Genomic DNA, 27,906 nt, shown 5'->3' with positions numbered 1-27,906 from the left:
TATTTTTAAGCCCCGAGGGAGGGGGAAGCAGATAAAGGGCCGCTTTCTCCTGCAAAGGGCGGTTCTGCTTTAGGAAAAGAAGGGTTACGTGTGTGACTTACACGATTAGTAGGGCGAGGGAAGGCGGGGGCTGCTCTCCCCCCCCCCCCCGCGCACCGCACCGGGATGGTGCGGGCTCCCGGGGGGGGGGGGAATGGGGGGAGAGGTAAACACCACCTCTGCTTTTCAGTGCCAAAACAAGGCATTTAGTGTAAGCAATAATGCTCTGGATTAAGCCAAGTACCTGGTGCTTCAAGACACGCAGTAAGTGTCCTGCGTTCCTCATCCCCTGCGGTGCGAGGGTGTTTTCTCCCAGCTCATCCCACTAAGTGTAGTGTGAAGGAAGGGCTTAAAACTGGGCTGGGCAGTCTGAAATGCAGAGCAAGTTCCTAGCACCTCTGAGGCTCTACGGGAACCTTGCAGCGACCTCGCACCTCTGCTGGCAGAGCCACCTCAGCTGCAGCAGGGTGCAAGCCTCGCACCTCTGTAACAAAGCTTTTTTCCAAAGTTATTTTAGGCCTGATCTCCTCTTGGGGCTTACAAGGGAGGGAGAGGGGAGGTTTACTCCTCCCTGCTCTCAGAAGTCAGTCCCAGCCTCTGGGAGTCAGGGTGTTTGAAGTGGCAATGATCCTGGAACAGTACCCGGTGGTTTGTGTCCATCTACAACAGAAGCCAGTCCACTACCTGGTTACGTAGCGTAGGTTGTACAGTGCACAGGTTAAGTCCTCTTTTATAACATAACAGAAAAAACATACTGGAACAAACATCTTCAGGAGATGCTCAGAGGAGTTTGAGTTTGGTACCGCGTTCAGTTTACAGTCTGTGGAATCTTTTAATAAAGTAATTATTCACTTTGTTTTCCTCGCTCTAATTTGGGGGGGAGGGAGGGGAAGACCACTAGTTTTTAAGGTAAACAGGGTGTGTGAAATCTCTCAAAACAAGTTAAGTCAGGCAGACTTTGTACCCAACAGCAGGAAAAAAAAAATGCAGAGAAGCAGCTGTACTAAGTTTGGGAAAACCTGCAGATCTGCAATGCCACACATGCAAAAAGACAAACCAAGTGGAAACAAGACATCAAGAGTAGCTACAAACAGCAGTAAAAAGGCATTAGATACATGTCTGGTACAAACAGCAGTAAAAAGGCATTAGATACGTGTCTGGAGATGGCTACGCAGGAAAAGCTATACAAGACATTTCTGGAATTGCATATACAGACATTTCAATTTTATTCATACATTTATTATTTACACAAGCTACCTCTATTAATTGCCAGAGACTGACCTTGACTCTCCTAGTTGTAAATAAGGTTACTAACCACCACGCACAGTAGAACAGAGTTAATACTGTTAGTGTCATGGTGGCGTGAGCGTGCACGGAGGCGGTGAAACGGCTGACCCTTCTACTCTGGAAAAGTATTCGTTCTTCTGCACGTGTGGGTCTTGGTTGCTGCACGTTCAGCTGGAGCAGCTGGCGAGGCTCTATCTGTATAGAACCTACTATTGATGCCAGCACAGACCAGAAACATGCCCACACAAGCAGGTAAGTAAAAAAGTCTTTTTTTATATATATAAAAAAAGCATTAATTCTGCTTATTGCACAAAGAAAGAAAGATTTAAGCTAAACTAATACTCAGGGTTATGGATCCCTTTCCTTTGTTCGAGCTGTTTGACAGGCAGACTGTCGGTTGTAATTTTGCTGTACGCTAGCCAATAATTTCCAGCAAAGTGCAGTAATTCCACACGCCTACACTACTTTGGATGCAGCATGCTAGCTTTCCTGGGAAACAAAGCCATTGCGTGCGCATCCCCTGCAGCTGGGAGGAACAGTAAACCCAGGGAGAACTTGCCAACTCAGTATTTTCTTATGTAGTAAACAAGGTGCATTTTCTATTTCAGCTTCCACCCCATAGCTATGTTACCTGAAGATCAATCAGTCTTGCCCCAAAAATGCAAAAGGCAAGGGGCAGGATATTGTTTTCAGAAGCAGCCCTCTCAGTAAGGGGAGCAGGACTGCCCCAGCTCGTACCTTCCTTGCAAAGGATTCCCCTCCTCCCCAGTTTTTATTCTTTTCCATACAGCCAAATTGGAGGTCCCAGAGTGAAACGACCAGATGAACGGACACAGCCACGACACACACCTACTGAAGAAGAACGAATGACCTGTTTTCCCTCAAGTACACTCTCACCAAGCATGTGACTTTAAAAAAAGCTGAAGAAACCTTATTCTTAAAAATACCTCTGTCCTAAGTAGCACAATTTAAAACTGTCACTGCCTTTCCAACTAATTCAAACCCCAAGTTTAATTAAAATGAATTGGCTGTTTTCCCCATGGACAGTCATTAGTTGTAATGACTTTGTTTTGGTGTTACAATGGGTCACCTCAGAGAGTCTTCCATCTGACCAGAAGACTATAACAGAAAGGTCAGGTTTCTTCAGACATTCAAACAACTGTTATGAAGCAAATTACCAGAAAAGAGCTTGTTTACATAAGTAAGAGGTGAAGGGTACACAAGAGATAAATAGCTTATGATGTGGGGCATTTGCACAATAGATAAACCCCCTTAGGTAAAACATGGAAGCTTTGCTCCCTCAACGTAAACATTTTGAGTGTTGCAAGAAATGCTCTTAGCTTCTGAACACTTTCTAGCCTAGAGCCTCTGCTTTCTCTTTCCTCTCCGGCCACACTAATTGGTGCCAACCAGTAAGTGACTGGGATAGTTATGTGTGGACCCAAGGCCACCTAGGACCATCAGTTAATGGGAAGAGATTTTACCTTACTTTGTAAAGACTGTGGTGATCAACTCCTAGCAACACAGATGCTACCTGGAACACACAAGATGCTTTTCTTTGATTGGTGTTTGTGGGATTGGCAAAAAAATACCTTTCAGTTCAAGGGCATGGATTTTTTTTTTATCTTATTTGCACAACTCCATAATAAAAGCTGCAGCGGGGTAACTAGCATCAATGGAGTGTACTGGGAGGGGGGGGATTTCTCTGGCCACTATTCAAGATGGAATATCCCCGAGGTCTCACCTCTATGAGCAATCTTCTGGTTGCTATTATCTATCCCACTCACGTTAGCCACAAAGAGCTACATCTGAAGAAGCCATCTGCGGAGTTCGGGGTTCGGAATTCTCCCACAATTAAAAATTCTTCTGTGCTTCCTTTTCAAGTAGAGTCATCCAACCCTTTATTTGGGTGCTCAGAGCTTGACTTGCAGAGCCTGTCCATGATCCCCTGCAGCATAGGTTGAACAATCCCTAAGAGAGGGCGCTGGGAGGAGTCTCCGTCCCAGCAGGCTTCCATCAGCTGCCAGCATTCCTCATCAAACACTGGAAGACGCTCCGGGCGAACTCCTGGAAAATAGAGAGGAACCTGGTTACCATCAGTGTACCTCAAATCAGAGAGAAACTTGTTCTGATGCTCATTACTTTGATGCAGGCTGAAGTGACCAAAGTGGACTGTCTGGGGTTAAATACTCTTGACAAGGCTTACATTTCAGTAATGCCGCTGAGACATCTTTGGGACCATTGCTGAAGTCACTCAGGAGATCATGCACACTTTCAGAATACAGCCAACACGTTTAGTTTCACTGGAGCCTCCTCTCTACAACTATTTGGGGGCAAAATGAGTACCCTCCTCTACAAGAAAACAAGTCCCCCACACCGACTCACGGTGAACGTTCAACTCACGGGAGTAAGTTCAACATGAGAACAAGCAGTGAGTGCAGCCTCCTGACCAAATACGAGACTCACTCCTCTGAGTTAATCTTTTTCACATGAGAAGGAGAGAGATTATATGGACAGGAACTAAGGACACAAAGCAGTGAGGCATTCTGATACCATGACACAGCATGAAGGATTAAGCTACCACTAAACATAGTAATATGCTAAACCTACACAGGCATAAGAGCAAGTTTATATTTTGGGGAAAATTTATCAGTGTTTTTTACTCAACATCCAGTCTGTCAGTGACAGCTTCCCAGGATGGTGCACATTAAGCATCTGAACGTACAGATCTCCAAATTGCAAGGGATTAAACATTCTTCAGGGGATCATGGCTGGCTGGTTCTGGTTTACATCCTAAGTGTTGTACTACTCCACACGGGTCAAGTGGTGTCCTAGCACAGCGCCTATGACACTATGGCAAGGAGGTGGTTAACTGTAATCCTTTTTCTATCGCTGTTAATTTTAGTTAGATTTTCAGTAGAACATGTCCAAGTTTAACTAGTTGTTACTCTTTAGACAGTCAATGAAGCAATACAACTTGTATTTTTACCTTTCGGTTACAAGAGGGTAAAAATGGATTTCCTTGTCTCCTCTCAAATTTCACTCAAGCATAAAGTATCAACCAACAGAGTTCAAATAAGCCATTTATACCTCTTCTCACATTGTTCCAAAGGTGATCTTTGCTTGCACATCTCTCAAAAGCCTCTGGTAACTTCACATGTCCCGAACAAATGTACCAAAACAGAATGCCAAATGCATAAACATCCACTGAGTTGTCGTACTTTCCTGTGACAAAAATACATTTGATCAGCAGGGCAAGTAACAGCGTCATCACTGGCAACTGAGCAGTCTGAGAACTAATTTTGGTGTTCCGCTTCCTCAAATTGAAACCACAACCTCACTGCCAAAAGGCAAGACTTGTGTGAAGCCTAGTAACACATCAGGAATCATTACCAAAGGTGTCAGGATAAAAGTCAAGACTCCAATTCTCAGAGGATTTATGCACTTAACCTGTACCAGCAGTTCCCAAGCTGAGGTTCATGGACCACTGCAGGTACAGGTGCTGAGATGCTTTTCAGAGACTTAAACACCAACATTTGTAACACTACCAGTTCAGTCTGGCTCTGCTGCCCAGGAGCCTGACGGAGCTAACATCAGCCTCTCAATCCAGAAGTTTGGCAATCACTCATTTATAGCTGAATAAGAAAAGACTGAGCACAGTAGGTGCACAAGGGCTAAGCCAGTGCTCATCTCTGTGTGATCAAGGTCGAGCCTGCTACTCATGAGTGTTTCACTGTCAGTAGTGAGAACCACCCCAATAATATTTTCTAAATTAAAAACAAATAGGGTTGCTTCAGTATGATTGCAATCTTGTCAAAGCAGGGACAGATCTCAGATAGGCTAAAAGGGTTCTGGTAAGTGTGGTATGGACCTCTAAGTGCCACTGTAAGATGCATGCTCCAGAAAAATGCTTAGAGAGCACCTGCCAGAAGCACAACACATAGTGAATGTGAACACACTCCACATGTAACAGCTTGGAAATTCCTTACTTGGTATCTATACAGAAAGGATCCCCTGGTTTTTGAAGAATTTGACCATGAAAGCCAAATATTTCCAGCTTCCCAATAACTAATAATTTAACTTTCCAGTTGCAAGAGTATGAATCACTTCAAAGGTTATGAATTCCACATTCATCTTTCCTGTAAAGAAAGACTTTTTTCCCTTTATTTTAAATCTCAGTCTTAAAAAACAGTATGCATTGTAAGCAGGTAGTCTTCCGATTTATTTGAATTGTTTTTCCCTCATAAACAAGCTGAGATACTAATTCAAAGTAATGGCCTTCAACATTCAAGCCAGAGACAGTAGTGGATTCAGTCAACAGGCATACCTGTGAAGAGCTCAGGAGCCATATGAATGGGTGTGCCTACAATACTGCCAGACATCATGGCTTCTGGTTTGCAGAACCCCAAGTCAGTGATTTTGGCTCGATTCTTTTTGTCAAGCTGTAGAAGAATTCACACACATGCAGCTGATAACCATCCTTCTCAGTTTTACTATTGCATTTCAATATTAAGGTTTTAAGATCTGTTTGTGTTTGCGAGGTTGGGCATTCATTCTTAAGTAAGCTTCTCTGATCCCGTGGCTGCTCTTGGACATGTACCTGGCTAAGCTCAGGAACAAGACATGCCTTCACTTGTCTTTTACACAGAGGTTGGGGTTTAATAGAACTGGGAACTGGAAGTCCTGCTTGTAGCTCGAGCTGTCTACCTTCAAGAGGTCAAGGCTTTCTGCCCAAAAATGACTTGGGGAAACCTCACTGCAGGGCCAGTTGTGGCTAAGAACTATTACTTCACTTATACTATGCTTCTCCCTCCCACTAAAAGGGCCTCGTAAGACTTCAGGATTAGCCAGATAAAAAAAGTTTTCCTTACCAAGACATTTTTAAGTTTGATATCCCGGTGCACAAGTCCCTGACTGTGAAGATAACGGATTCCTTCAACTACATCCAAGGCAATCTGTAATCGTGTTTCTAATTCTAGCCCAGCCTGAAGAATAAACACACACAGATTCAATTTCTACAAGTGGAAGTTACTTTTGCTTACTCTTCGTTGCCAAAACCACTGAAAACTAAGAAATTCTAGCTTTGTTTTACAGATTAATAGATAAATATATTTAAAAACATCTACATCTAAATATTAACAATGCATACACACACAGACACAGACTTGTTACCTTTAGTCCTGTATAGAGGTCTCTGTGCAACCGTTCCATTATCAGTAAGACAGCAATGCTAGAGCCTCCTCCATAGCCATAATCTATCACGGAGCCATGGAGATGTACAAGCCGCTCATGTGTCTGCAGAGACCTAGAGAAAGTTCAACAGAGTGTGTCATTTATACATCCTTCCCTCCTCCCCAGGCCAAGCCTCGCCTTGCAAAGGAAAAACACCCATAGCTGCAGCTTTAGCACAAAGTAGGATACACCTACACCATGTGCCGTACAGTAAAAATCCACAGCACGCCACGGTTCTGAGGACCATAACAATATGCAGCTGTCTGATCCAATTAAACTCAAGAAAGCCTATAAAGGTTATAGCACCAAAGAAATATTGTATTATTTCAGTTGTCCGTGCTGCAGCTGTTTACTGAAAACGAGCTGTTTTCTGCAGTGTAGACCCATCCTTTTCTTTTGTGAATTCAGAGAGGACAAAGACTGGAAAAGGAGGGATGATTCAACATCAAAAATCAGGGGAGAACTGTTAGCTATTATACTCTATTAATTCTAATTTTGCTCTGCAAAATAGCAAGCATTTGAACAGCATAGACACCAGAGAATCACATTAAGACAAGAAGGACCATGTCTGCCTACCATTCTGTGCCTGTTACGTTTTTGCAGTGGCACTGGCAAGCTGTCTTGCCCTTGCTAGAAATGGCAGCTTAGCATTTCATGAGCTCAAGTCCCCCATTGCAGAGTAGAACTATAGCAAGCAAGGTTCTGCCCATGCAGATGCCAACAGCATTTGTTTGCAGCAGTGAAGTTAAGGACATCCATGTGGAACGAGAAAAGCGCTTACAATACACACCTCATATAGTGAAACTCAAGTGCAAGGTCATTCCAGTGCTTCTCATCTGGAGGAACAACAGATTTCAGTGCACATGGGAAATGCCCTCCCCAGCTGTCACACAGATAGACCACACCATACTGTCCTCGGCCCAGCTCACGGCCCAACTTTGGTTTGCCTGTAAGGCACAACATCCATTTAGTCAGACATTAAAACATGTTTATTTCTTCCCCTACACTATCAGGCTGGCAGCCCAGAGCTTTTCATGGGCCAACAGCTGCACAACTCAAGGTACTCAGTATGTGTCAGATGGAGGCTCACTGAAGTAGTTCAGTGAAAAGCAACACACCCCTCCTACTCCTTTACACCCACTGACTGCTTCAGAAGGAGGGAGTAGAAGGTACCACAGAGAACACCAAGCACAACGCTCACCATGCAACAGCACATCCTGGAGGGACCTGCTCTCCAGCGAGAGTCGTGCTAGCCGAGGAGCATGATCTTTCCGCACCTTCAGCCACAGGTCTTCTGTCTTCTCCAGCCTGCCAGAATGGCCGTCTTCTAACTACGGGAGATCACACATACACTGTAATCCTGCCTGGTTTGAAGCCCAGTGTAATAAGGCCCGGGGTCTTTGCACAACTCAATAAAGATCCTACTTAAAGCATGCCTAGTTTAAAAATGGGATCTTGCATGAGGGCACTCACATCGGCTCCATCACCTCTACCTGCAGAGTGGCAGCACTAACTGCACGAGCAGCTCTTTTAGCTGTTTTTGCAATTAAAAAATCCTCTTTCCACAAGTGGCGATGTAGAAAAGGACTTCTTTAACAGCTCCACACACTCACCTGTCGCAGAGAACCTGCGAAAGCCTCATGAGAGCTGTTGAGCCTGGTCCTAAACTGGCTGCAAATGCTCTTGGCTAACTTGGATGCGCTGAGGCTCTCGATAGCATCCTGAGCAACTTTCCTCTTCCAGTCACTGGTGATGGCAGGTGGGCTGACCCACGTAATTCGCTGGATTATCTAGTAAAACAGGAAACAGAATTAAGGCACTGGCACAAAAAAGCGAAGGGTCAGTCAATTTACTCAGGCTGCTTAGATAACTTATAGTAACACACAGTTGTGTGCACACAGGGTTGGGCTGAATAACCACCTTACAGTAACTACTAACAATGTAGAGGTATTGATCACAATATTGTTGTACATGCTCACTAAATAATCTGTTTATTATTACAGATTATTAATTACAATTAAAAACATCTGTTTTTTTCTGAGTATCTGCTCAGTTCATTCCTGCAAGCCAACTACCCTTTCACGTCTGACCGAGAACATACGTAGCGAGACAGCCACCACTTGGAAAACCACACAGCTGTGGCACTGATCAAGGGCTGGTTTGGTGCCCTGTAAGGGGCTGTTACCCCCTCAGGCTGCAGCAACACCTGGAGCTGTAATGGGACAAGTACCCTCTGCTCAAGTAGATCTTAAGATAGTTTTGAACTGCATCAAAGCTCTCAGCAGAACAGGCTGCTCTCAGCTGAAAGAACAGGCAGCACAAACAGTAACTGAGACCCAGGCAGAGGTGCTCCTAAACCAGTGCGAGCCACAGCGAAGCAGCTTTTTGCAGACAAACATGCTGTCAAGGTGCGGAAATCCTAGGTGCTGGTACACACCACTTCCCCTAAATTGCTGGGTGATTAAGATGCCCTGCCCCACCCTTTATTAGAAGCCACAGAAATCCAGCTGCTGCACTCTCAGTCTGGATCCTTCTCCCAAGCTGAAGGAAGAATCTGACGGTTTGTTACCACTCAGTCTGCACTGCACCTATTTGGGAAAACCCCATATTCCTCTCACCCATCCATACCAGGAATCTCAAGAGGGAGAAGGCAGTAAAGGTCATCAACAGCTCAGAGCAGGAACTTCAGAAAAACAATGCTTTAACGACAAATTTAAAACAAAGACCTGAGGAAACATGGCCTGCTCTGGAGGGAGAAGAGGGAATTGACCTAAATCAACGTAAGTTGCAAAACAAAAAAAAAACACACAAGAAACCTCCAAACCCAAATAAACAACCACTTACTCAAAACAAACAGCATGAGTTTCAAAATGTTGATCATCACTCCTTTGCTGTTTCAGAACAGAAAGAAAAAAAAACACTAAAGAGGTATTTACTTTAAATTGAATATTAGCATCCCCAGGAATAAACTATACACACAGCTTTAGGGCTGAGTGGGGAAGCACCAGCTTTCTAATGCATGTCCCCAGAGTCAAAATTTAGCTCTGACTATTCACATTATTCTTTGCTCCAAAAACATTTCACTATACAGTGACACATTTTAGAAACAAATTATAAAGATGCCCATACCTGCTTAATCTGTTCCCACAACATCCTGGTTACTGTTGAGCCAGAGTGGAAAGTGACTTCAACATGATAGGCTGCATTCAGTATCTGGAAAGCAGGGGAAATATGAAAGTATGGGAACTTTGCAAGCTACAGCCACTGTAAAGTTTGCTAGACTCTGAAAATTTGAAAAAAGGATACTATATGAGATATTCAATGATTCACTTGGTTCAATTCATTTATTGCATTAAGCTCATAGGTGCTTCTACGCTGCAATTTGGTTACTTTGCACGGATTTAGGAAGGACAAGTATCAGACCTTTAAGTGACTGTTCCTCAGTTTTAGCACCTCCCTTAATGACACCAGACCCACACATACTCCATAGTGTGTTCCTCTATTTTCAATGAGCATCTCAGTCTCCTCCCACCCTTGCTGTATCAGGATAAAGACAATTATTAAGAATATTCTAGACAGCCATTTAAGTGACCATACCTGTTTAAGATAATTGCTTGTGATGTGTACAGAAACATCCTTTGACTTCTCCAAACTCCTTGCAGGATGTACAGAAACCTCCCAAGACTCCTCCAGGCTCTTCAGACATCTCTCCAGAGTCCCTACAAAGCTCTCTCGCAGATAGTCCACTGAACTAATTAACTTGTTGGCAACTGCTTGGTTTAATCGAGAAATAATCAGTTCCTGAATTTGCTTAATACAACACTTTATGTCCTTGGAACTAACAGGTTCCCCATTCTCAGGAATTATTATATCTGCACAAAAGAAAAGAAAGAGGCATCTTTTGTACTCAACGTATCACTGTTGCAACAACGAGAGCTGCTTTGATTGTTCAGCAGAGGAGCTACAGCACAGTCCCAGTCCAGCCAGCTCCTGCTCCAAAGGCTCTTTCGATATTTTGCTCCTTCAGAGGTTCACTACTTTAGACCCAGATGATACAATCTGAAGCCAGCAGTGTTTGTAAGTAACACAAAGAAACCTAAGAACAACAGAAGAACACCTATACTGACTGTTGCAAAAGATTAAATTTTCGCCAGTCTGCACATCTATGCTGCAATGCCAGTTTTTTGGTCCCAAAACCAATCCTACAGATCTTGAGGAATTTGGGATTCTGTGACAGAAAGTACCAAAGCATTAGAGTAGCTCCAGGAATACACATCTGGTAGCCCAGTTTCAAGGAAGCTAAAATCACATCTGACCAAGGTGGACAATATTCTGATGCTTGTTTTCATTCACTGGTGTTTGAATTCACAGGATGATCAACTCTAACATCCGACAGACTCTACTTCCGTAGCTACTACGGGTTTACAGTTGTGCAGTGATGACGAGTCAACTACCATCTCAAAAAATAAAGGGGAGAAGAAACTGATATAACAGCCACGCAGTTACATGAGGTTTTTTTCCTGGTACCTAGAAAAGGTTGATTACCACTCGTTTTTTTTTAAACAAACACTGAGCAATCACTGCGCACGCGCTGTAACCACTCGGAGCAGTGCTACATCACTACCAGGAGCTGAAGACCTTGTCTCTGGATTTTGGCCAACAGCAGTCGAGCCTACTTAAAACAAACCCAGTGATGGGCAGATGGCATTAGCTCCTCCAAATAACACCTTCTTTTTAGGATATTACTTCAAATTCGGATAGCCACAAGCTGCTAAGGGATGTTTGCTGTGCACATAAACACACACACACACAGTTACTGCGGGTGTTTTGGCTTGTGCTGCCCCGACGTAGTCCCACACACCGAATCCTGAACTCGGGCACTACAGTGCTCCAACTCTGCAAAGAGTGGGACAGACAGAATGCAGGGATTGACACCTGTCCTGACAATGGAGCAGCAGCAGCCCTAAACAGGCTGAATTATCACACTCACTGCACCCTGAGCATGTGCTGGTTTGTTGGGGTTTTTTTCAACATGCAAAGAAGTTAACGTTGCCATTAAAACAAGCTCTTTATGAGGACTACGTTTCACATGGGCACTGCAAGGCAAACATCTTGAGAAAAAGGCAAGATTTTATTCATCTCCCACCTGCAGAAGAAGTAAAAAGATCCAGATCCTAACCTGCAGGATTAAACATAATCCATCATTTCTCTTCTTTGTCCCAGGAGATAACACTCCAATTTGAAATTGGGAGGAAATAAGTCAAGACAAACAAAACTATCTGGAGTTTTGGCCTCTCGTGCTTCAGAAGAGCACTCAATTCACAAAAAATAATTTCTTCTAAACCAATAGCCTAGAGGTATCTCTGATTTTATTTTAAATAGAAAAATATTTCCTTTCCAGCTCAGTGAACTGCATTTCCTTAGAACAGAAATGATTGTTACGGCAGCCGCTGCTTAGCAAGCAGAGGAGAAAAGAGCTGTGAGGATCAACCTACAAATCTTCACATCAGTGTTTATGACAGACCACGTATTCCTGCAGACAAAATTTGGATAGCCTCTCACCCTTCACAGTTTACACATCCTTCTGCAGGCTTCCAGCTACTGTGTTCCTGGAAGTTCTGGTACTAGAAGATGCAGTGAGAATTCCCACATTTCCCAAAAACACACCAAATGCCAAGCACAGGCCTCAGAGGCACAATATATTATGCTGATTTTTTTTTAAAAAAAGAAAACCTTTCCTACGCAGAAGGATTTAGTTTTAAGAGGTTCTATAGCCAAGTCTTATGAAAATCTCTCTCTCAAAGCAAGCAAGCAGAAAGGACAAATCAAGCCTTCACTGCTAAAACTCAAACAGCTTTTTTTCTTAGGACAGATTTATTCCCAAGTCACAACACACCCACTGAGGTAAAGTTGACAGTTATTTTCTTCTTCAGCAGAATAAGGAATTAAAGTAGAGAAGTAAAATACTCTAACCCAGAACGGTGCAGCAAGCTCTGAGGGGAAAAAAAGTCTGATTTATAAGAAATCAAGACTTAATACGATCAGGCCTCTCACTTCTCTCACTTAAGGACAGTGCTATTTACCCTGGAGATATTACAGAAAAGTCCTTTCTGTCTTGGTTATGAATTTTTTTGCAGTCACTTGTCTAGACTGCCATTCAGCCACCCCCTAGCAGATGACAGATATTACTCTGTCACTCCTTTAAAGCCCCTAACCACTTTGATCCCATTACTTCCCTGCCAGGCGTTACCTTTGAATTCCATATTAGCAGCATCCTCCAAGAGCTCCTCTTTCATATTGCTAAGAGTCTCTACGATCATGTCCTTCATCTCCTCTTGCTTGCGGTTGGCAATGTTCATCAGAGACTCATAGAGCTCATTCTCCTTCTTGCGGGTGTACTCCAGCCTCTTGGGGGTGATCTGCAGGTCCCGCTGCATGTCGAAGGCCTGATTGATGAAGATGTTCAGGCAGCGGCAGTGCACCTCGTTTAAACTGGTAGCTGCTTCCACGAGATGCTTCTGAAGCACCTGCCTGGAAAAAGTGCTTAGGAGACGGAGCTTCTCAAACTGCTCCACCAGCATGCTCTGGGCATCGGCATCCGCACTGGGCGCCCCGCAGCTGCAGTGGTTGGTACTCAGGTACTCCAAGTCCATCAGCTGGCAGTAAAGGGAGGACTTTTCATTATCAGTTTTTTTAGGAGAGATCAGCTCAACCCCTAACTCTGGCACCTTGAAGAAGAAAATGGGCAAAGAGAATTTCTCTTTGATTTCACGCAGTTCATTCTCGTCTGATGAAGAAAGTTCAGCCTCACTGATGGCAAAGATGACAACAGGCAAGACCTGGTTCACGTACTCTCCCAAGGTGGCTTCAGCAGACTGGAATCCACGACACGGTGCTACCACGACGTCTACTTCCTATCAAGTGAGGAAGTGAAAAAATAGGTTTGCACAGGTACATTTGAGAACTGATACATGCAAAAACGCACTGTAATTTGTTCATGAAGCGCAAAACCAGAAACATTCAAACCATTTAGAACAGTTATGGAGTCTGACATTCAGCATATAGCCTACCTGCAAGGCTGACGACCACCCTCTCACAGGGATGCAGCCAGACACGGATTAGCACCCACTGACTCCAAAACTCTTATTTTGTACCAAGTGCCTTTGAGTTTTAGCCGAGTTCAAAACAAGACTTAGAGCCTGGCTCAAAACACAGTTTAGAACAAGTTTCCCAGGGAAGTGCTGTCGTTCTTTAGCTTATAGCTGAACCATTTTGCAGCGACCTCTCCCCCTGATGCTTACCAAATCTGCAGCTCTCTGAAGAGATATCCATGCTGTCAGTTTTCAGAGTAGCTTCCAAGAGTAGAAAGCCACTACTACTGCCAAGACAAAGGCAGCACAATAACTGATTCCAAAGTTCACAGCCAAAAGACAGACGAGAAGGAACAGATGGTTATGACAAGCTTAGTTATGACTTTCTTCAAACCCAACCAAAACCTAAGAGATGTATTTTATTTACTTATTTTCTTATTGCACAGAGCTTCACCGCTTCAGTCATATGCTGCTGACGACATAATTTCTTACTAACCATACCAAAAAGGGTCAGTTCTGAAACCCATCTCCTTCCTTTCCAAGGAAGGAGCCAAGATTCACCTTTGGATATGCCAGAACAGTGTTAGAATTGCATATATCACTCTACTAAAATAAGGAAAGAAACATCAAAGGCTTTGAACTGAAGACAGAATTCAAGTGCCATTTTCCTGACTCATAACAGGGGGCAATAATTAAGAATTCTTCCCTCATTTTGCTCCACCAGAAAAATGCAAGACTTGACCAAGTCTCCTGACTGCTCTTAGAGCTAAGAGGAAGTCATTACCCAGGCGCTGGACTCAAACCTGTGTGAGGCACAGAGGCTGAGCAGGATGGGATGTGCAGTGCTGCAATATTCACCAGCACGGATGACTCACACCAGCGACTGTAAACAAAGGAGGAAGCCAGTGCTGTCTCTAGGAGACAGGGAGAAAACCAACACAGACAACCGAATACAGCAACTGGTCCTTCTGCTTCCATAGAGGCCTCTCAGGCTTTTCCAAAGAGCATTGACAACATTTCTTGTCCTCCCCCCACCTTTTTTTTTTTAATGTCCTACAGAAGTTTAAGCACTGTCTATGCAGCTTCATACTACTGGGGATCAAGTCTTCCTATATGGGGAATATCTATGACTCACACTGGATTCCTAAAATTTTTAAGCTGGTTCTCACAAGGTCACCCCACTATAAACACACTTGAACACTTCTGACAGAGCTGTAAGCACGAAATTGCTGACAAGTAACTTAATTCATATTTTCCTTCACTAAAAGGCCTTTTTTAAAATATCAAACCCTCCAACTTCGCAATCTGAACATCAGGTATGCAAGTATCAGAGTTACAGCTCTTCCACTAGATGCAGAGGTGCTGCCAACAGTAAACAGCAAAAAAAGGCAGCTTAAAGAGAATATCATGCAGACACACTACATACTCATCTATGGATTCAGACTTCAACACCAGGAGGACTACTATCCCAGGACAAAATGGAAATCAAGGATCAAGTAGGTCTTGACCTACAGTAAACAAGTGGAGTCTCACTGAATGCATTCAGGGACCACTGAAGTGTGCCACTTTCCTAAGTCAACAGATAATAATTCCTCGTTTCAAATCAGTTAAAAGGATTATTTGCTGCATCCCAAGAGGACCTTGTCCTATTTTGCTAGGCTTCGGGCAGTTTAATCACTGTTTGCTTAGTTAGCTGAGGTGCTGAGAAGCTAACCCAATTTAGTCAGATTTTTACCCAAACTCCCACCAAGCAGATTATGATTGAAGGCCCAGCTCAGTCTTTTTCTAAGCCAATTTAAATACTCTGCCTTCCAAAAATAGTCTGTGAATCACTGAAGTCTGACAGTTACTGCATTTGTTACATGCGATCTAATTTCATTGCCTCCCTATTAATCTGAGGCACATAGATAGCCCTAGAGCCTACTTAGAATTTTTTTTTTTTTTTTTAACACATCTACCAATTTTTCTGAAATCTTGCCCGTTTATTCTGTTCCCATGGGGATCTCAGTCAGAAGTTCAGCAAGTCTAATCTAGAGAGAATCCAGGCAAGGAACTGAACTATACCTCTGGTATCCAGCACACAATGTTGTCCTTCTCAGAACACAACTGCTTTGATTTTGTGCAATGACTCTGAACCCCACTACACCAGGGAATTCCATTTTACCTTTGCTGGAAGGGCCAGCCCAAGAAAGCCCGTGAGGTGTACACACTCACGAAACACTCTGAGAAGCAATGCTCCTTTTCTGACCATGAACTCTTCTCCTGTAAAAGACATATCACTAAGCGAGCAAAACTAGAAATAGAGAACAGGTTTCACATGGGTGGAAGAATAATTTCCTTGTGCTGGCATTTTCAGCACCTTCTACCCTCAGTCACACCAGTATAAGGGGACAGATGAAGACAACTTCAGGTATCTGACACTGGTACGTGGCAGGAGCACCTCAGCACATGCCAAAGTAAACTGATTCTACGTGGAAGAAAGAGCATCTCAGCCAACATGAAAGCTTTTCAGTTGTGTGTATTAACACCACAATAAAACACATTAAAAATACTCTCAAGAAGGAGATATGGGCAAGTTCTTCCAAGATTTAAGATGTACATTGAAATCACCACCCAAGAGGTACTCAACCACATTCTTTGCTGCTTGTAACAACTACTAAATTCATATGACCCGAATCACTGCTATAGTACCTGAAGAAATGCAGCAATAAACCCAAATTAATTCAATTCTTCTATTAGAGCTCATAGAACCATCTTTTATTTCTTCATTCATCTTCCAGCTTTTTCAGAGCAGCTGAAAATTTTTCTTTCCCTACAAGCCCTGGCTAAAACTTTTCAGCCCCAGACTCGAAGTCACGTGAGGCACAAAGCAAGACAAAGGCATGAGAAAGGAAGCTTTCAGCCCTGCTACCCTTCTCCTGGGTAACAGCTGTACCATTCAGACGAAAACCAATACTTCACAGAAGTCTGTTTTGGCTTCCAGGCACAACTGATAAGATTTAGGGAAAGAGCCAACTGTTTACTCCCACTATAATCTGTCCGGCTAAATGAATTATTCCTCATGACCTCGATGCATTCCTGTGCACAGTGATTCCCCAAGGAATGGAGCAGCTTTGCCAAAGTTTTTCCTTGCCTGATATTTTACATTTAAAAATAACTAAGTTCACATACCTATTAGCACAAGGTAGTGTTCTCACAGCAGCCAACCCATGCAAATGAAATTTTTGGCTCCCTTCTCCTCCTCACCCCCTTTTCTGTGAAACAAGTTTGGATTAAGACATTCTTCAGTACATGGAAAAGCAAGCATGGTCCCATCCTGGGTATCAGACTACAGAAAAAAACCTCAGGTGCTCCACTGGCAGTTCAACATTAATAAGTGGTATATTCTACACTTTTATTGAATTTATCTCCAAGTCGCTTAGTTAATATTTGGATATGGTTAACTTACAAATAATTTAGCCTTTCTTTACTGGAGTAATGGCTAATGAGTTTGGATTTAGCAAACAAGTATCTGCACCGAGAAGCATGATTCAGCACTAAGGTCTGCTCCAAACAGCAGCATGTAATCCAGGTGCCCACGCCAGCCTGGGCAATTAAGTCTCTCGGTAAGATGCTGAGGCCTGAGAAGTTGCACAGCATTCCCCAGGTCCTGAAGTCACTGGCAGCTCCTCTGACGGCAGACTACCTGTAGGTAAGTCCTCACTATAGGGAATTAATATGATTTCGAGCACAGAAGTACACACATGAAATTCCTATCTTCTAAAAGCCCACCATAAGGACCTGCAAATATTTCTTCAAACACTAGTAAGGTGTTTGAATATCTAGAATGTCAGGTTATAATGAACTGCAGTACTACTGGAAGCACTCTGCTATTGGGAGAAAAAAACCCAAACAGATGAGAACACAGGTAGTTTAGGTAACATGTTGGGTAAAATTCAGATTGATTTCCCACCCCCTCTGCCCAAAAGGTGCTGAGCTCCACCAAACTATTTGGTTCCTGGGCAAATTTAAATCCTTAAGATCTGTTCACATTATCACCAAGCATGCCATTACAAATTAGACTACTAGTTTTGTTTTACAAGTTAAGAAAAAGCAGAAGTTCCTTCAGAGTAGTTCTGCAGACGTGCAACTTTTGATAGTGTCCAAAAAACCTCATCCATTACTGCTCCAGATATATATTCCACTAGTTACAGAAGTCGTATCCATGACTAGCAGATATTTACTTTGAAAACTCTGTTGTCTCGGTGTATGCTGAGCAGAGCTGGAGAACACACATTAGCTAGATGGGTGGAATAAACCCACAGACCCCTCAGCTGGAGGTCCGACTCCTGTAATTTAACAGGAAGCTATCCCTAGCCCAATTACCTGCTAAAATGCATTATGTTTTCCTATCAGTCTTAAAAAAATAGAATAATTGTTCTTCCTTTAGCCCCTTGAATTCATGTAAGGAATCCTTTGACTCAATCTGAAGCTAGCTGTGATTCACTCTCCCTCTCCTTCTATTGGAAGAGCTTTTTATTTCACCAACCCTTTTCAGATTCATCTGAGTAGCTGTTTTCATCTAAGTGTCCTAAATATAACCAAAGCCAGACACAGAGATCTTTGTCACTCACACGGGACATCTGAAAGAGGGTTGTAAACTGCAGTGTGTCTAAACTGGCCCGTATAAAAACGTAACCGAGTAAAATAAATGTAAAGCTAAATACTCTTTTACACATAGCAAGGCAGGACTTTACAAGCAGAAGATCCAGAACAGGCACTTACTTTGCAGCACCAGCAGCTGGTCGGGTGCTCTTTGGGAAAGCAGTGGATGCCTCACATACAGTTTAGACAAACATGGCACGTCTGTTCTCTTTCAGTGGATACTGGAAGCCACAAACGCGCTACAACATAGCATTGACTTGGCTGATCTCGTTAGGACAGGCTTAAATTTAGCTACAGACTGGGTTTGTAAAACATATTTCCAATTGGTGAGGACAGACTTGGTCTTCATCTTCTATCTATTTACAATGTCTCAATTTGTATGTCCAGGAAAAAAAAATTACCTTGCTATTTTATTGTTCAACTACGAAGTTCACACTCTTACCCATGTGACAGATCATATTCTTTGCACTCAAGCAATTTATATTTAAGAACTAATTAACTATTCCAGATACTCAACTGCCAAACACAACGCTCCAGAAGTACTGCACTGCAATAATAATGGCTCAACATAAGATATGAAATGCAGTGGAAGCTTATGGAAGCTATAAAAAGCTATGAAATAAAACCTTCAGCTTTAAAGATATTTGCTAAAGACCAAAATGCAACACTCACAGGACAGGAACACATTTTATGGACAAGTAAAAGGAAAGTCACAAAGCAAGATACTAAGAATGTTAGAAACAGCACTGAGAACAGACTCCCACCTTCTTGTTCTTAACACCTTCGAATTCCATTGACATGCAGAAATGTAAAAAGCCACCCTTTTAAATGAAGTGAGATCGTTGTGTCAGATGTTGGAATTGAGAAGCTTTTTTTCTGACAAGGTCTTCAGGACAGAGATAAAAAAAGTATATATCCTTGTACAACAGCTTCTCACCACTATCACAGAGCAAAGCTAACTCTGCATGACCTTGAAACTGGAGTAAAATTTTAGAAGACACTTGGAGTTACATCTGAGTAAGCTTGGCTTCTGAGATGGATGGCAACATTACAGCAGAATGATAATGCCAGGAGTCAACATCAAAGCAAAAGCACACAAGCATAGACAGTGACATCCAATTAAAATCCTAAACCAGACTTCCAGTTTCTCTTTAATAAAAAAATTCCATGCTTGAGAGTTTACACCATTAACTATTAGGGACTATAAATATTACATCTTGAGCTCACTATGACGACAGTACGTGGACATCTCGTTACCTTTAGCAGTGAGTATGGCAGCATGACCTCCAGCTCCGCTATCCGGTGAGCAGGATCTTCACTGTCCCCATGAATTTCTAAGTCCTCCTCTGGTATCGTGTCCCAGTGCCCTCGGTGGGCTGCCATCATATGGACCAGTTCATACTGCTCAGGCAGCGCTAGGCTAATCCGTGTTTGTGTTCCATGTGTGAAACGGATCCGCCGCCTCTTACAATTCTCCTCATTGCTGATTTTGGTGGTAGGGAGCAGCTTCTCACCCAGCAGTATGTTGAGTAACTGACATTTGGCATTACAGTTCTGGCCGAGAATCAGAAGGCAAGGGTGCCAGCTCACAGTCCGCTGGAGATGTTCTTCCTCGTGGAGAGGGAAGGAAATGAAATTCTGCCCTAAAATTGAGGGTAGACCACATTAGAACAGGTTGGCTGAAGAGTAAATCTCGTAACTCTAAGCAAAAGCTCAGCCACCGCTGCCCCACAGCCCGCCAAGAAACCCACACAGCACCAAGAATTCACTTATGTATCCTGAAACCAGATCAGCAAGTCGGCATTTCTACTGCACCGACACAGAGGTCCACAGTAGGCTGATTCTCACCAAGCCAGTAAGACAATTTGTTACTGTTCTCCCCACCTATTCCACTGGGAAGCGTTTACACAGAGCTCTTTTCAGCAGGTTAGTGGAAGACTAAAGGTAGGCGCTGAAATTCAAGAGGAAACAGTTGTCAAGGTTGAAATAAGCAAAAGGCTCGTTTTGCCTTGGGATGGAACAGTGTTTCGCCTTGCTCCAGGGTTCAAGCAGGCCCAACGGGTCACTAAGGCTAAAAGTTTTGAGGGCTTGGCTGTACAGAACGTTCCTGTCACATACCAGAAATAAATTCAATCAACTACGAATTGGTGACAGTTCTACCCACACATTTCAAAACGTCAAACACTTTGCATCTACCAAACCCTAAGAATATTACTGTACAAGCTTATTTATTGACCAAAGTCTGGGATCATTGACATTAAAGCAGTAAAACCTCCTTCCCAGCCTCAAGGAAAGACATTCTTGCAAAATCGCTTCTCTACACAAGGCAGATGACAAGACCAAGCTTCCTAAGACATAGTAGCAGAACTCACAGCCTCTGCCAGCAATTCCCTGTGACAGAAATACAATCACAGCATCTAAAGAAACTGTCACGCTTTCACCAGCCTGGGTAGAGACGAGCCCAAGGGAAGGCACTCTTCACTAGCAGCCAGAAGGTTCTCCGTGCAGTCTAAAACACAGCAAGAAACAGCTTTGATCCTTTAAACGCACTAACAGTACACACCTTTCCTCACCTGGCACAGTTTGCTAGGTATTCTTATTCATTTTAAGAACAACATTTCAGCTGTAGACGGAAATCACTCGACATCTGTATCCTCTTCAGAGTATCAGGACTCCCAGTAATCGCTCTCCTTACCCTTCTTCCATCTGAAGTATCAGTTGTACCATCCCACTAACCAGGCCCTTGGAATTCTTAGTCCGTGATGCTGCAACTCCTCGCGTTTGCCTTATTACATTGATTCAGTCTCAGTACTGAATTTAGCTTCTGTATTCTTTTACAAGTCCTAAATACAGCTTTTCCCACACTCAGTCATCTAAGCTGAAGCCTAAGCAGCTTTGTGTTACCTTATGCATAGCAACAGAATAATTCTGGTAGTACAAAAAAGAGGGATATAAACAAATTCCCCATCTGCTGCACTTCAGCACAATCCCTGCGAGTACGAAACAGCCAGAGAGCCAGCCCCTGTTCCCAGAGCTGAAGGCAGATGGCACCCAAGGATGAAATGGCAAATGGGAGACATCAGCTCACAAAAGAACCGTCAAATCTGAAAGCTATAAACCAGTACGATTGCCCTGGTATCAGGCAAACGGAAGGAACGACAGTTTAAAGACAGACACGAACACAACACAGCAGAGAAGCACCAGCAGGGATTTTGCAGGGAAAGGTCCTGCTTCACCAGGGCTATTAAAATTCTTTTAATGAGTCATGTTCTGGCATCCAAAGTTGTTTCAGCATCTCAAGCCTCAAGAAACAAGATACTCTCACATACCAAGATATTCCTCAACACTACTAACCACATTAAAGATAACATACAATGGCTATTCTAGCCTGCATTCTGATAGAATTTCATTCCTCTATTTTAATTAAAATAATTCAAATCGGGAGCCACACTACATGTAGTTGGTTGTGTCTTAGACCCAGTTAAAGGCGTCTTGCCTAAGATTTACTCTTCCTTCAAATCTGCAGTCTGGAAATAAGAGTGCTGGAGGAGTTCTCTCTATCAGAGGAGGCCTTCCATCCCCCACAACACCAAGGGGAAACCCGCTCCATGCCTCAGCAAGCCCTTCTCCTGCACCTCTGCCCCACGCAGCCCCAGACATTGATCTCCATAAATCAAGGGTTTGGAAAAGGTTAAGGGAGACATCACTTCTTGAAGCGTGACTCATTGTAACTGTTTCTTAAACAAGTCTTTCAGATCCACAACCATGGCAGAGCAGCTACAATCTGGCTAGCTGCTCATGAAAGATCAAAATCACCAAAAACCTAAAACCAGCACATTTAAGCTTTCATCTACAAGATAAAGAATGTCTTTGATCTGGTTACATCTACTGAAATGTCAGCCGGAGCTCAGGCTTGCTCTTCAGCTACCAAGCATGAAAAATGCAATTCAGAAGGCGTTGTACAGGCCAGGAAGCCTTCTCTGTACAGGCTTTTGGGAAAAAAAAAAAAAAAAAAAAGTCAATCTGTAATCTGCACCCTCTCCTCACTCTGGGTGGTCTCTGTATTTACAGGTACTTAATGCCAGCACAAAATGATTGAAACACAGAAGCTTAGCTGAAATTATTGAGCCACAGAACAGATATATAAATACTATATCTTTAAAACATCTTTCACCTTCTCATGCACATGACCTCCCTGTGATCAGCATTTATTCAACAGGTTTACTACCAGTGGTATCAGTAACGAAACCGTTACATTTAACGTTATGTCACACTGCGACACTCCAAGTTTTTTAGTACAAACCTGGAACCAGTACCAAAAGCAAGATCCAGCCATATCACAGCTAACTCAGCGCACCATCATGGCACTGGTTTCAACTCTGCGTGTAGCTATCACTGGGTCTCTTATTCTGACCTCAAGGTCTCTGACCTGAAGCAAGTTGCCCAGCGACGGAGCTAGTGCTCGTGTTCTGCACGGCAGAAAGTACATGGCTATTTCTGCACATCAGAATAAGGCACAGGGTAACAACATTCATGCAGTACTTCATAGGTGATGTCACTCATCTGGATGTGAAGAACTTGAGTTGGGAGGAACATGACCTCCCGTGGTACCTCGTCGTGGTTTAACCCCAGCTAGCAACAAGCACCACACCACCTCGTCCTGGTTTACTGCTGAGCATGACATCATATGGAACATCCCTGTGGTCAGTTGGGGTCAGCTGTCCCAGCTCTGTCCTCTCCCAACTTTTTGTGCACCACCAGTCTACTTGCTGGTGGGCTGGTGTGAGGAGAGGCCTTGACTCTGTGTGAACACTGCTCAGCAATAACTAAAACATCCTTGAATTATCAACACTGCTTCCAGCACAAATCCAAAACACAGCCCATAGTACTCACACAGGCACTGGGAAGAAAATTAACTTTACTCCAGCCAAAACCAGCACATATCTAACAAAAAGTAGATTTAGAACTTGCTTACTGAAGAGATGTAGCAATATTCCCAAATCTATGTGAGCAGTTCCTGTTCGTGACAAGACTTTTGACGGAGATTCCAGCTGGTGCTACATACTGCATCCATATACTGGATCATTTGGAGACATGTGATAAGACACTTGAAAAATAATGGCTGCAGGGGGAGTCCTTAAGCGCGTGCATCCTGTTAAGCTCCTTTGGATAAAAGGAGGCCTGTCCAAGAACAAGGACATCTCTCACCAAGACTCATCTCAAAATTCAAACGCTTGGCAGAAGCAGCTTAGGTTGAATTTATGGAATCTACAGAAGCCCTAAGCTTTTACTCATCCCCTTTTTAAGGAAGGCCAACTACACTGCCAGTCTCACTTGCCTTTCCATTCTATTTCCAATAACACATGTGGACAACAGTGCCTCAACAGGCTGGGCTCTCCCAATTCTCACTGCAGGCACGGACACCTCTCACAACCCTTGCACTTCCACGGTGCTGGCGATGACCCATAGCATGCTGTGACCACCACAAAATTTATGATTGACACACTCGGTCGTATGAATCAAGTTTCAGTTCCACCCGCCACACATCTGTCTTCACGGTGGTGTTAATTCCAGGAGGACACGTGTGACTAATCAATACACCAACGTAAGCCATTCCTACGGAAGCAGCTGTGATAAGGTTCTGCAGAACCAAGCTTCAGGTTCTGCTTAAGCTGAAGTTTGTTAGCAAGTTTCTGCCCCTCTACTCTGCTCTCATGAGACCCCACCTGGAATACTGCGTTCAGCTCTGGGGTCCCCAACACAAGAAGGACATGGAGCTGCTGGAGAGAGTCCAGAGGAGGCCACAAAGATGATCCGAGGACTGGAGCACCTCTGCTACGAAGACAGGCTGAGAGAGTTGGGGCTGTTCAGTCTGGAGAAGAGAAGGCTCCGGGGTGATGTTATTGCAGCCTTCCAGTACCTAAAGGGGGCCTACAGGAAAGCTGGAGAGGGACTTTTTACAAGGGCTTGTAGTGACAGGATAAGGGGCAATGGATTTAAACTGAAAGTGGGGAGATTTAGATTGGATATAAGGAAGAAATTTTTCACTCAGAGGGTGGTGAGGCACTGGAACAGGTTGCCTAGAGAAGCTGTGGCTGCCCCATCCCTGGAAGTGTTCAAGGCCAGGTTGATGAGGCTTTGGGCAACCTGGCGTAGTGGAGAGTGTCCCTGCCCATGGCAGGGGGGTTGGAACTGGATAATCTTTGAGGTCCCTTCCAACCCAAACCATTCTATGATTCTAGGTGCCTCCTCCCATTTGAGGAGTTATTTCACAAGTACTCTCCCTCCACATATTATCTAGTTTTAAAATCCATCTTCTCTGTTGACATACCTAACAGCACAACAGAAGCCCCAACCTTCCAAGGATCACAGCAATATAGGCAGAGCAGTCACATTTTAACCAGGATAAGCACCCTTGGTCAACATCAGGATGAGAACTCTTCAAACTCTCTAGTTAACACATTCACCTGCCTACAACATACATTTATGTATGGAGTCATTAGGCTATCAAGCCCAGGGCTTTCCCCGATCACACGCTCATTAAGATAACACCACAGCTGCCGACCAAAACTCCGGAGATGCTGTGGATACCTGTACCAGAGGTACAGCTCAGTTTACAGGAATTTCTGAAATAAGGCAAAAGGAACATAAAAAACCCCTCAGGTTCCTAGGTCAGAGCTCAAATTATTTCAAGCACAACAAAGAAGAAAACTACAATTAGGAGAAAGCAGGGTTGCTGGGTGGTTTATTTTTCTTAGTATCTTTACCTATTTTAGAAAATCTGCTACTGAGTCCCTAATGAAGATTTTCTTTTTCCAGAAAGCCAATACAAAACACACTAGCTAACAGCACCAGGAATAAAAAGCTGTCAGACCTGTGCAGGTTAAAGCTCGAGGATTGCCATAGTACTTTAACAAATCATTCTCAAAAGCCTATTCATGACAAAGTGAACCCAGGGAACAGACAGTATTTTGTCGAGTGCTTCAGAAACGCAGACAAGACTTTCTCCCTCCCTCCAAAAACAGTAGGAGGAAGGCAATTATTTTTTCCCTCGTAGTTATTTTACTTCTCTTACTATGAGGAGTAAGTCCTGGTGCTAAGACCACAGAGGGCATATTTGGTCGATGACAATCCTTTATTGGCAAGTTCTGCCTGTCATCCTCCCAAGCAGAGGAGGGTGGGATGTAAAAGCAAGTACATATTTGCTCCTTCAAGTACCCAGCCCTGACTGACCTAGTTTATCTGGAAGGTCAGTGGCTACTACTCAGCTTAGTGGAGACTTAGAGCTGGTTTTGGACAGAGTAACCCCGGCTGTACTTTCGGTTGCTTGAGTTGTGTTGATTAGGAGGGCAGTTACCTTCCCATGTTGTTACAAGAGCTTCACAGGTGTCTCAAAAGCAAAGCCCTTCACATTTGTTTTGTTTCCAAGACATCTAAATTTACTTTCACAGTTTATTTTTCCACTTCAGCTGCAGGCAATAAGTGTCCTGTCCATTTCACTTCCCAATTCCTTCATATTTCACAAAACATTAACCTTCACACCTCAGCACGCTGCAGAGCACTGCAAGAAGTCTGCAGAACTGTTTGGTCAAAATTCCTCTCGCTTTGACATCTATCACCTGGGGCAGATTCTAGGAAAAAGTTGTTCTGAAGTCAGTGAGAACTGTGCTCCTTAAACCCTCCGACACTTAAAACAATCTCCCTGTGTTAGACAGGGGAAAAAGCCACTAAGTTTCAGGGAGTACTGGAAATGTAAAATACGACTAAAATTTTACAGAAACAAGTTCTGTCCAAAGGTGATTATTCAGTCATAAAGGTAATAAGCAATACCACAGCTCTGGGTTTGGGGCAAAGATTTGTGTCTTATCATCTCTTAAAAAAACATAATAATCATTGGTTGAGTTATCTTGTGGCTGACTCATTTAAGACGACTGCCAGCCTCCATTATCTTAGCAAGTCCTGCTCTTCATCCTCTCCCTTCCTCTTTCCACACTCCCCTCAAGACTGCCACCATGACTTGCCACCTTCTAACGTAGAACAGATTTATTCACTTGATCTATGCCCCACCTGGAACAGGTCAACACTTTGAAAACTACTGATTTAAGTTTCATTTTTAAGAAAAGTAAATGTCATACACCCTCTGCAGTCTGAAATCCTGAGCTGAGAGCCTACACTGTTATTACCGTTTGCACGAACAAGCTCTGAAGCAGTCAGCCTCTCCTTGAAGCCCTGACAATCCAGGGCCAGTCGGTAACGCATTCAGCAGAAAGTCAAACTGGGTCAAGGCAGATTTTTGAAAACTAGGAGGTTACAAGCACTCTACACCAGAAACAACAGGCAGACTATTTGGTGAAGTCTGTATCTTATGAATATTTAATTAATGATGCATCCACATCTACAAAGCTCTACAAGCAGACTTTCAAATCGCAATTGTATTTTACAAGAAGTAATCAAAGAGAAGAGCAACTCCAGTGGAGTGCATCCATTCAAAGCATTGAGACTCACGGAAAATGAGCGAAACCAACTAGTTCGTACTTCTTGGAAGTCACAGCAAGATGTGACCAGAGAGATCACGTTTTTATGAAGCTATTCACATCTATTCTGACAGTTTACACGGAACACTATTTCTCACACGGACTGACAGAACAGCTCAATGACACTTCAATTTTCAAATCAGAACACGCGTGGACAAGTATGATGGACACATAGCCAACAGAGATGACTCATAAGCCACTTGGAAATGAATACAGAAGATCTTTATAGTTAACATCACACTAAACTCTCCTCGCAAGTCAGCCTCATGGGAAGACAAAAGTTCTGCACACAGCAGGAGGGGTCCCACCAGCAGCAATGTTTGTCAACAGCGACGGATGGGGGTAAAGCCGATGGATGAAGCCCAGCACCATTCCCACAGAGCTCCACGACACACTCCCAGGTGCTGCATCTTCCTAACCCCCCACCCCGAGGCCCCCAGACCCCTGTGGGGGTCCTACCCCGCCCCCCCCCCCACCGTGGAGGGTCTGGGGGCCTCGGGGTGGGGGTTAGGAAGATGGGCAGAGGAGCCCATCTCCCCGACTGCCCTCATCACCTCCTCCCTTCACCCCACAAAGCCTCTCGCACCCCCAGGACAGCCCAGCTCTCCATCTGCACCCCCATTCCAGACCCTACAGCCCCCCAGCAGCTCCCGCAGCTGCACCCTTCACTCCCCGCAGCCCACCCAACCCTCACAAGCCCCCACCCCACCCTTCGCTGCCCACAGCTCACCCCCCAGGCCCCCGAGCCCCCCCCGTTTACCCCCACAGCCCGCTCCCATTTCCCTCTGCACCCCAAACACGGGCCTCCCCGCCCGCCGCAGGCCCCGCCCGACTCCCCCCGTCCCTCTCTCACCGCCGGGCCCGGGGCTGTCCCGGGGGGCTCCGTCTCCATCTCCGGCCACCGCCGAGGCGAAGGGGTGCCCCTGGGAGTACTTGACGTCGCGGAAGAACTTCTTGGTCTCGCGCAGGTTGTGCTGCAGCCGCGCCAGGTGCCGGTTGTAGTGGCCGAAGGAGCGGCACAGTTCGCGGATCACTCCGCCGCCGGGACCCCGCCACGAAGGGGCCCCCTCGCCCTCCAT

General features: G+C 44.2%; 1 protein-coding gene across 2 annotated transcripts; it reads right to left on the bottom strand.

Annotated features, from left to right (window-relative positions):
- Positions 1-199: 199 nt before the first annotated feature.
- On the bottom strand, positions 200-27,906 carry DSTYK (dual serine/threonine and tyrosine protein kinase). Of its 2 annotated transcripts, none has more exons than XM_086627358.1 (13): positions 27,661-27,906; positions 19,551-19,931; positions 12,809-13,472; positions 10,156-10,430; positions 9,688-9,771; positions 8,172-8,348; positions 7,760-7,889; positions 7,349-7,505; positions 6,499-6,631; positions 6,198-6,311; positions 5,654-5,768; positions 4,417-4,551; positions 200-3,393 (listed from the first exon to the last, which is right to left on the bottom strand). In XM_086627358.1, the coding sequence occupies exons 1-13, from the start codon at positions 27,904-27,906 to the stop codon at positions 3,206-3,208; spliced, it is 2,799 nt and encodes a 932-aa protein (XP_086483484.1). In that variant the 3' UTR covers positions 200-3,205. The 2 variants fall into 2 exon arrangements, with proteins under 2 accessions (XP_086483484.1, XP_086483483.1); XM_086627357.1 differs by having other exon boundaries at positions 19,551-19,936; positions 27,681-27,906.

The sequence above is a fragment of the Tauraco erythrolophus genome, chromosome 27 (assembly GCF_009769465.1).
Source record: "Tauraco erythrolophus isolate bTauEry1 chromosome 27, bTauEry1.pri, whole genome shotgun sequence".
Lineage (NCBI taxonomy): Eukaryota > Metazoa > Chordata > Aves > Musophagiformes > Musophagidae > Tauraco > Tauraco erythrolophus.
The sequence above is the reverse complement of the archived record's forward strand: the minus strand, read 5'-3'. Positions and strand labels throughout refer to the sequence as shown.